This window comes from Colobus angolensis, unplaced genomic scaffold (assembly GCF_000951035.1).
Source record: "Colobus angolensis palliatus isolate OR3802 unplaced genomic scaffold, Cang.pa_1.0 Scaffold113, whole genome shotgun sequence".
Lineage (NCBI taxonomy): Eukaryota > Metazoa > Chordata > Mammalia > Primates > Cercopithecidae > Colobus > Colobus angolensis.
The window spans coordinates 6721483-6732349 of record NW_012112364.1 but is presented as its reverse complement, the minus strand read 5'-3'; the positions used below and the strand labels follow the sequence as shown (position 1 = coordinate 6732349).

The following is a 10867-nucleotide window of genomic DNA, read 5'->3' as shown; positions in this document are numbered from 1 at the left end:
TTGCAGTGAGCAGAGATTGCGCCACCACTCCAACCTGCGTGATAGAGCGAGACTCCGTCTCAAAAAAAACCCCCAAAAAACAACAACAACAAAAAAAACCAAACAATTGGGAACTAAAAAGCAAATTGGAAGAGTGGGAGTGGGGTTTCTAACTTGAAGCTTGCGGATGATCTTCTGGCCAATTGATGGGGTACCCCATAGGTTAATATTTTTAGGACTTTCCTTTTTTGCTGATGCTTAGTTCCACAGGGAAGAGTCTTGCTGAGAAAGAAAGCCTCCAGAGAAGAGTTTGCTGCCTGGAAAATATAAGTCTGGATGCCAGCTCTCTGGGAATCAAATAGGAGAGGGGACATTTCTTTTTTTTTTTTGAGACGGAGTTTCGCTCTTGTTACCCAGGCTGGAATGCAGTGGTGTGATGTCGGCCCTCTGCAACCTCCGCCTCCGGGGTTCAAGCAATGGAGAGGGGCTATTTCTTGGTATTGAAACATTCCCCAGTGCTTGGTGAACCCAAGTCTTAGATCTTATGTTCTATCTTGTCAAAGAAAAAAATTTTTAGAATCTGTGCTAGGATGGGGAAAGGCCTGTCACCATCAGCTTGATGGGAGGGAAGAGATCTCTCAAACTCTTTTTTTAGCATCTGCCCGTTCTGTTCCAGGGATACCTGGTGCTGCAGATTTCTGAGCCTACAGTGTAAATCAGAATGTTTCTTGGCTTTTTTTCCCACCGTTTTAGACTCTGGCTATCTCAGGTTGGCAGTTAGTTAACCATTCATCCTTCTGTTCTTTACTTATAAAATCATACTGCTTTTGTTTCTTGTTCTTCCTTTCCTTGTGATAGTACTGTTTAGGGGAGTTTTGGAAGGGAACGAAGTCAGTTGTACATGATCAATGGCCATCTTTTTTTTTTTTTTTTGTGACAGGGTCTCTCACTGTCACCCAGACTGGAGTGCAGTGGCCCGTCTCACTGCACCCTCCGTCTCCCAGACTCAAACAATCTGCCTGTCTCAGTTTCCCAAGTAGCTGGGACCACAACCATATGCCACTATACCTGGCTAATTTTTGTATTTTCTGTAGAGACAGGGTTTGTCGTGTTGCCCAGGCTGGTCTTGAACTCCTGGACTCAAGCAATCCACCCGCCTAGACCTCCCAAAGCGCTGGGATTATGGGGCATTATACTGCAGCTGTCCCAGTAAAGTCTTAATCTCTGCTGGGCTACTGATTTCTAGACAGAGTTGGTTTTTTTTTTTTTTTTTTTTTAATTTTTAGAGATGGGTCTAACTCTGTCACCCAGACTTTAGTGCTGTGGGGTGGTCATAGCTCACTGCAGCCCTGAACTCCTGGGCTCAAGGGATTCTCCTGCCTCAGTCTCCCAAGTAGCTGGGGACTACAAGCGTGTACCACCTTGCCTAGCTAATTATTTTATTATATTTATTTTTTATTTTTGAGACAGGGTCTTGCTCTGTTGCCCAGGCTAGAGTGCAGTGGTGTGATCATGGCTCACTGCAACTTTGATCTCCTGGGCTCAAGTCATCCTTCCACCTCAGCCTCCCAAGTAGCAGGGACTATAGGCATATGCCACCATGTTGGGCTAATTTTTACATTTTTGTAGAGAGGGGTCTCTCTACATTGCCCAGGCTGGTCTTGAACTCCTGGGCTCAAGCTATCCTCCCATCTCATTCAGCCTCCCAGAGTGCTGAGATTATAGGCATGAGCCACTGTACCTGGCCTTTATTTTTTTGTAGAGATGAGTTCTCAGTTTGTTGCCCAAGTTGGTTTTGAGCTCCTAGCCTCAAGTGATGCTCCTGCCTTGGTCTCCCAAAGTGTTAGGATTATAGGTGTGAGGCACCAAGCCCAATTTAGATAGTAATTTTGTACCTGGTTCCTGCAGTAATTCTCTTGCTATCTGTGGTGGTAGTTCAGTTGACTCTTCTTTTTCTGATCTCTTACTTTTGTGAGTACCTTCAGAATCATGGTACACCTTTATATCTGATTTTAATTAGGAGTGCTTATATACTCAACTGTGAAGTGTCTCTGAAAGTAGTCTACAAGAAGAGAGCTAAATGGGTCAAATAGGTCAAAGTACATGTATTCGTTTCTTTGTTTTATGTTAACCCTTATCTTTATGCCTAAATATCCTGTTAAATTTACGTTGTTACCCATTCTCTAGAAATAGTTTACATTTAAGGATTTTGCTAGTGTTATAATTTGTGTGTAAATAAGATACCACAAGAAGACTAGTTAAATGTTTAAAATTAGACAGTTGCTGAAATCCCAAGATGTAGCGATGTAACATAGTATTTGCCTAAATACCTTTTTATTGGAAAGGATTTTTTGTTTGTTTTTGAGGCAGAGTCTGATTCTGTTACCCAGGTTGGAGTGCAGTGGCATGATCTCAACTCACTGCAACTTCTACCTCCCAGGTTCAAGTGATTCTCTTACCTCAGTCTTCTGAGTGGCTGGGACTCCAGGCACATGCCACCACACCTGGCTAATTTTTTTTTTTTTTTTTCTTCTGAGACGGAGTTTCGCCCCTGTTGTCCAGGCTGGAGTTTAATGGCATGATCTCAGGTCACCGCAACCTCTGCCTCCTGGGTTCAAGGGATTCTCCTGCCTCAGCCTCCTGAGTAGCTGGGATTACGGGCATGCATCAGCACGCCCGGCTAATTTTGTATTTTTAGTAGAGGTGGGGTTTCTCCATGTTAGTCAGGCTGGTCTCGAACTCCCGACCTCAGGTGATCCACCTGCTTCGGCCTCCCAAAGTGCTGGAATTACAGACATAAGCCCCCGGGCCCGGTCATAATTTGATATTTTTTGCACTCTCTGATATGGACCAGGCCATATGCTGGAGATTTGCATGTCAACTCACCTCATTAAAAAGCTTAAAGCTATATGTTATCCCCATTCGCAGTTTAGAAAACTAAAACTCAGTGAGGTGACATAATTTGCCTGCTGCCACATAGCGAATTGGCTAAACAGCATCTTTTTCTCTGTTTTTACACAATATTGTAGAAATATTCAAAATTTTCTTATGGTCTTGTGTTTATAGAATTAAAGTTTTTGACAGTAGTGTTTTCTTTGTTGTTGTTTGTTTGTTTTTTGGTTTCTTTGTTTTTGAGACTGAGTCTCCCTCTGTTTCCCAGGCTGGAGTGTGCAATGGCGCCATCTCCACTCATTGCAAGCTCCACTTCCCGGGTTCATGCCATTCTCCTGCCTCAGCCTCCCGAGTAGCTGGGACTACAGGCACCCATCACCATGCCCGGGTAATTTTTTTTTTGTATTTTTTTTTAGTAGAGATGGGGTTTCATCATGTTAGCCAGGATGGTCTCGATTTCCCGACCTCATGATCCACCCACCTTGGTGCCTCCCAAAGTGCTGGGATTATAGGCGTGAGCCACCGCACCCAGCCTTTAGTAGTGTTTTAACTTATTTATAATCTGGGATTTAAACATAGGTGAATACTTAATCTTTTTTTTAAAGGTAGATGACTGCAGTGAACTGAGTGTAAAGAGTACTCTGTGTATTATTTTCTGTGAGAAAAGTAAAATAGAACCTAACGGCCACAAGAAGATACTGTGGGCTGGGCGCAGTGGCTCATGCCTGTAATCCCAGCACTCTGGGAGGCCCAGGCGGGCGGATCATGAAGTCAGGAGACTGAGACCATCCTGGCTAACATGGTGAAACCTCGAATCTACTAAAAATGTAAAAAATTAGCCAGTCGTGCTGACGGGCGCCTGTAGTCCCAGCTACTTGGGAGGCAGAGGCAGGAGAATGGTGTGAACCTGGGAGGCGGAGCTTGCAGTGAGCCTAGATCACGCCACTGCACTCCAGCCTGGGCCACAGAGTGAGACTCCGTCTTAAAAAAAAAGAAGAAGAAGAAGAAGATACTGTGGAGTCAGTTATAACTCTTTTCCAGAAATTATTTTCCTTTTTTTTCATTATTTAAAAAAATTTTTAGTAGAGGTGGAGGCTCACCATGTTGCCCAGGCTGGTCTCAAACTTCTGGGCTCAAGCAGTTCTCCCAGTTGGCCCCCAAAAGTGCTGAGATTAGCAGGCATGAGCCAACATTCCTGGCCCCCAATGTTTTTCGTTTCTTTTACAAACCTTATTTTAAACTGGGTCCTTAAATTTGTTATTTCTTTATCTTTGAAACAGCCTTATTTAAATGTTAATTTTGTTATTGTAATGAATTGGCTCATCTTAACAAAAGATAAGTAATTTTTAACAATTGTTTTCCACATTCATTGCATATAATATAGTGGCTGAGAAATAGGTTTTAGAGTCAGATTTCTTGGATTAGAATCCTGACTAGTTTTTTTAGCAATGGTGAGTTAGGCAGGTTACTTATCTCCTGGCTTAGTTTCCTAATTGGCAAAATGGGAAGAATAATAGTTCCTTGCTCGCTTAAGTAAGCGTTATCTGAGTTAATATATATAATAGCGTAATACATACTAAAAATAAGTGTTACCTATTTCATGACTATATGGATTATAGATTAATTGGGAATTTTTTTTTTTTTTTGAGATGGAGTCTTTCTCTGTTGCCCAAGCTAGAGTGCAGTGGCACAATCTTGGCTCACTGTAACCTCCTCTGCTTCCTGGGTTCAAGCAGTTCTCTTGCCTCAGACTCCTGAGTAGCTGGGATTACAAGCACCTGCCACCACGACTAATTTTTGCATTTTTAGTAGAGATGGGGTTTCACCATGTTGGCCAGGCTGTTCTCAAACAACTGAACTCAAGTGATCCGCCCACCTCAGCCTCCCAAAGTACTGGGATTACAGGTGTGAGCCACCATGCCCGGCTGGGAAACTTTTAGAATAAAAATGTTACCATATTTTGGCTGGGCACAGTGGCTTACACCTTGTATCTCAGCACTTTGGGAGGCCAAAGTGGGCAGATCATGAGGTCAAGAGATCAAGACCATCCTGGCCAACATGGTGAAACCCTGTATCTACTAAAAATACAAAAATTAGCTGGGCGTGGTGGCACACGCCTGTAGTCCCAGCTACTTGGGAGGCTGAGGCAGTGGTTGCAGTGAGCTGAGGTCGCACCACTGCACTCCAGCCTGGTGACAGAGCGAGACTCCATCTCAAAAAAAAAAAAAGCATATTTCAATATGAGATGTTTAAAATAAAATGGAGTGATGACTGCCTTATGAAGTGTGTTTTCTTAATCATTCAACACCTGTAAAATTCCCACCCCATTTCACTCTCAAGTTTCTACTCAGAAAATTGAGGCCAGAGGCCAGGCGTAGTAGCTCACACCTATAATCCCAGCACTTTGGGAGGCTGAGGCAGGTGGATCATCTGAACTCAGAAGTTTGAGACCAGCCTGGGCAACATGGTGAAACCCTGTCTCTAGCAAAAATACAAAAAATTTCAGGCATGCTACTCAGGAAGCTAAGGCGGGGAGATCACTTGAGCCTGAGAAGTGGGGGTTGCAGTGAACTGAAATGGTGCCGCTGCACCTGGGTGACAGAGTGAGACCCTGTCTCACAAAACAAAAAGAAAAAAAAGACTGAGGCCAGGCCTGTTGTGGTGGCTCATTCCTGTAATCCCAGCACTTTGAAAGGTTTAGGCGGGAGAATCACTTGAGCTTGGGGGTTTGAGACCAGCCTGGGTAACATAGAGAGACTTCACACCAAAAGAAAAAAAGATTGAAAATTTAGGCCAGCATGTATAATCCCATGTATTGTTTCTGCATACCTACGTGCATTCCAGTTATACTTACTTTTGCCTTTTTTCAGTTGAGATAGAGGTGATTCTTATACATGATCAATTTCATTACCAGCTGTGCACATGTCCTTATCTCTCACCTTCTTAAGAGCCACCCGTGTTTCATCAGTTTTTCACTTCCAGATTTTTCAACTACTGTCTCTGCTAGATTCTTTCCTTCATCATAGCTTAGTGCATAGTAAGTATACAAATGTTGAGTATTAACAAGTTAAGAATTTGGGGCTGGGCCAAGTACCGAGGCTCATGCCTGTAATCCCAGCACTTTGGGGAGCCAAAGCAGGAGGATTGCTTGAGGCCAGGAGTTTGAGATGAGCCCAGGCAATGTAGTGAGACCTCCTCTCTCCAAGAAATTTATGGAGCATTAGCTGGGCTGTGATGGCAAGAGCCTGTAGTCCTACCTACTTGGGAGGCTAAGGTGGGAGGATTGCTTGAACCCAGGCGTTTAAGGCTACACTGAGCCAGGATCACACAACTGCACTCCAGCCTGGACAACAGAGTGAGACCCTCTCTCAAAAGAAAAAGAATTTGGGGCCTAGCATTAGAGCCCTGAGTTTAAGTCCCAGTATTATCTGGAACAATTTAGTTAGCTTCCCTGGGCCTCAATTTCTTGAACTCTAAGAGTAAATTATACCTACTATCATGGAGTTTTGATAATTCTACTTTCTGTAAAAAGTCCATTGCATAATATCTGGCATAAATGGACTTAATGCTTTCTGTACAAGGACAAAAAAGATGCATAAAGATAATCACATAATTATTTTGGAAGAAGAGATTTTGGAAAGAAAACAATGGCAGGAGACACTTGGGAAATAGGGCCATATCATAAACGCTGTAGTAGATAAAAGCATAAGGAATATAAGTGATTATATTAGGACCTTAAGTTATTGGTATTTAATTATTTTGTTACTATTTTCTAATTCAAAGGAAACAGGCATTTTTTCACTATAAAGAGTGACTAATGTGAGTACTATAAATTGATCAGAATTTTTTAAAGGACTACCGAAATTATATAATTAATTTCCATCAAAATCTGAAGTGAACATTAGTTAACAGTAGAGGAAAACCAGAGTGGATATCAGGTATCACAAAAAATAATTTGAAAAATTTACTTGTGCTATTTTATTGTAGTAAAATGCAAAAATCATAACATACTAGAACTTTTTCTTTTCTGTCTCTTTACAGGTTCATTGGCATGGATAAATGTTCAGTGGGAGGATTAGAATTGACTGAACAGACTCATGCTTTATTAGGGAATATGGCCATGGCAACTAGTCTCATGGACATAGGGGATTCATTTGGTCATCCAGCTTGTCCTTTAGCCAGTAGATCTAGGAACTCACCAGTGGAAGATGATGATGATGTTGTATTTATTGAATCTATACAACCTCCTTCAATTTCTGCTCCAGCAATAGCTGATCAAAGAAACTTCATACTTGTGTCATCAAAAAATGAAAAGCCACAAGGAAATTATTCTGTAATTCCTCCTCCAAGAGATTTGGCATCTCAGAAAGGAAATATAAGTGAGACAATTGTTATTGATGATGAAGAGGACATAGAAACAAATGGAGGAGCGGAGAAAAATTCTTCCTGTTTTATTGAATGGGGACTTCCTGGAACTAAAAACAAAACCAAAGATTTGGATTTCTCCATTTCCAGTCTTTCAAGAAGTAAGGTAAATGCAGGAATGGGTAATAGTGGTATCACTACAGAATTGACTCTGAAATACGTTATTACTAATGTTACAACCTTAGAAACAGGTATAAGCTCTGTGAATGCTGGGCAAGATATGAACATAATGATTACATATAAAACATCACTATAGAATACCAACTTGGGAGATGTCGCTAAAGGACTTCAGTCAAGTAATTTTGGTGTTAATATACAAACGTACACCCCATCTTTAACTCCACAGACCAAGACTGGAGTAAGACCTTTTAACCCTGGTAGAATGAATGTGGCAGGAGACTTATTTCAGAATGGAGAATCTGCAACTCATCATAGTCCTGGTAAGCAGTAAGTGATATTATTTCTACCTCAGGTAAATAAACCTTTGGCTGTTCTTTTTAGTGCTCATATCTATTTTATTCACATTCTCTGACTTTGTTTTTTGTTTATTTGTTTTTGGAGACCAAGTTTCGCTCTTGTCGCCCAGGCTGGCTGGAGTACAATGGCGAGATCTCAGCTCACTGCAACCTCTGCCTCCCAAGTTCAAGTGATTTTTTTTTTTTCCTGCCTGAGGCTCCTGAGTAGCTGGGATTAAAGGCGGCCACCACACTCAGCTAGTTTTTGTGTTTTTAATAGAGACAGGGTTTCACCATGTACCTGCCTTGGCCTCCCAAAGTGCTGGAATTACAGGCATGAGCCACCGCTCCCAGCCTTTGACTTTCATATTAAGATAGAATATTTTACTTAATAAAACTGTATGGTTTACTTGGTCTCTGAAATTTTGAAATTTTAATCTATTTTATCCAGTATGATTTACATCTGAAGTATTTCAATTGAAATACTTTACCTTCTTTAGCCTTCTTTCTTTGTATAAAAATCAAAGGATAAAGATACAGTGAAATGAAAGAACAAAGTAATACATAATGATTGGATTTTATTTTATTTGTAATTATTTAAAATTTCAATTTTTGCTTAAGCTTTTATTTTTAGGCTGTTTTTATCCCTGATTTTAGTTTGTATTTATTTGTTTATTTATTTGAGACAGAGTTTCACTCTTTTTGCCCAGGCTGGAGTACAGTGGCGCCATCTTGGCTCACTGCAGCCCCTGCCTGCTCGGTTCAACTGATTCTCCTGCCTCAACCTCCCAAGTAGCTGGGATTACAGGCGCGCCCGTCTCCACGCCTGGCTAATTTTGTCTTTTTAGTAGAGACAGGATTTCTCCATGTTGGCCAAGCTGGTCTCAAACTCCTAACCTCGGGTGATCTGCCCACCTCAGCCTCCCCAGGTGCTAGGATTACAGGTGTGAGCCACTGCGCCTGGCCTGATTTTAGTTTTTAGGTCGGCGCTTTATTATCTGCTTAATTCTAAAAGTTGGAAAACTTTCTTGCCTTTAAATCAGGGAACTGTATTTTTAGAACTTACATGGATAGTCCTATTCTGATATAATTAAAATATACCAAGTTTTTTTAAAATAGCAATGCCTTTTTGTTGCTTTTATATGACTCGTGAGGGGTTTGGAGGAGAGTTGGTATTGATTTTTTGACCATTTTGGTGTTTATAGCCTGTTGAATTTTAGGAAAGGACTGAAAAGTAACGAGAACCTGATCAATCGCGTTGTTACTTTCATGGAAAATAGTGCTTTTTCCCTTTTTTTTTTTGAGACAGCGTCTCTCTGTCACCCAGGCTGGAATGCAGTGGCACAATCTCGGCTCACTGCAACCGCCGCCTCCTGGGTTCAAGTGATCCTTGGGCCTCAGCCTTCCAAGTAGCTGGGATTGCAGGCGTGTGCCATCATGCCCAGCTAATTTTTTGTTTTTTTAGTAGAGATGGGGTTTCACTGTGTTGGCCATGCTGGTCTCAAATTCCTGACCTCAAGTGATTCACCTGCCTCAGCCTCCCAAAGTGCTGGGATTACAGGCGTGAGCCACTGTACCCGGTCAACTTTTTTCCTTATTTTTAAAATAATCTTATCTTCTGGTTATGAAATACTATGTGATTATTATAGAATATTTAGAAAAAAATCATAGAAATCAGAAAATATGTCTCCTTACCCCAGTAACTAGAAATAATGTGACCATTGTGAAGATTTTGGTTTGCTTTCAATCTTTAGTTTTTAAAAATATAATTTAGAGCATTTTTTATATTGTTTTGTATCCTGCTGATTTACTTAATCTAAATGCTAATACTTTATGTCATTATAAAAATATAGGCTGGGTGCAGTGGCACACCGCTGTAATGTCATTGCTTTTTGAGGCCAAGGAAGAAGGATTACTTGAGGCCAGGAGTTTGAACCCAGCCTCAGTAACATAGCGAAGACCTCATCTCTATAAAAAGTAAAAAAAAATTAGCCAGGCACCGTGATGTGCACCTGTAAACTCAGCGCTTAGGGAGGCTGAGATGGGTCACTTGAGACCTGGAGTTTGGGGTCACATTGTGCTTTGATCCTACTGCTGTGCTCCAGCCTAGGCAACAGAGTGGGACTCTGTCTCTAAAAATATGTATATGTAAGTTTTAGTAACCACAAACTATTTGTCTGAAGTACTCATTCCGCTACGTATTTTTTTCATCATGTACATGCTTTTTCTTTGTTTTGAAGCTATAATAAATACGTATATTTACATTTTTTATTTTTTCCATAGGGTACTTATTCTCAATTTTTTTGGTCTCAGATTTACTCTTAAAATGACGACCCCAAAGGTTTCTTTTATTTCTATTGTTAGATATATTAAAAAGTAGCTTTAGCCAGGTATAGTAGCATGCACCTGTAGTCCCAGCTATTCAAGAGGCTGAGGTGGGGCTGGGCATGGTGGCTCACAACTGTAATCCCAGCACTTTGGGAGGCCAAGGCAGGCAGATCACTTGAAGTCAGGAGTTTGAAACCAGCCTGGCCAACATGGTGAAACCCCATCTCTACTAAAAAAATACAAAAGTGGCCAGGCGTGGTGGCATGTGCCTGTAGTCCCAGCTACTCAGGAGGCTGAGGCAGGAATACCACTTGAACCTGGGAGGCAGAGGTTGCAGTAAGCCCAGATCACTGCACTGTACTCCCGCCTGGGCAACAAAGTGAGATTTGTCTCAAAAAAAAAAAAAAAAAGGCAAGGTAGGAGGGTCACCTGAGTCCAGGAGTTTGAGTCCAGTCTGGGCAACATAGCAAGACCTAATGTCTTTAAAAAATAATAATGGATGGACGTAGTAGCTCACATCTGTAATTGTAGCACTTTCGTAGGCTGAGGCAGGAGGATCACTTGAGCCCAGGAGTTTGAGGCTACAGTGAGCTATGATCACAACACTGCACTCCAACCTGGGTAACAGAGTGAGACCCAGTCTCAAAAAATAATAATTACCCTGGGTGTGGTGGCTCTCACCTGTAATCCCAGCACTTTCAGAGGCCAAGGCGGTCTGATCACCTGAGGTCAGGAATTCAAGACCAGCCTGGCCAACATGGTAAAACCCTGTCTCTTCCAAAAATACA

General features: G+C 41.6%; 1 protein-coding gene across 3 annotated transcripts in view; it reads left to right on the top strand.

Moving 5' to 3' along the window:
• Positions 1-10867, top strand: part of ZMYM5 (zinc finger, MYM-type 5) — a 38740-nt gene that overhangs the window by 4005 nt on the left and 23868 nt on the right. For all 3 annotated transcript variants that reach the window (XM_011959013.1, XM_011959021.1, XM_011959029.1), the window contains 2 exons: positions 6913-7402; positions 7643-7736. In XM_011959013.1, coding sequence (XP_011814403.1) covers positions 6923-7402; positions 7643-7736 — 574 coding nt within the window. In that variant the 5' untranslated portion in view covers positions 6913-6922. The remainder of the gene's footprint in view (positions 1-6912; positions 7403-7642; positions 7737-10867) is intronic.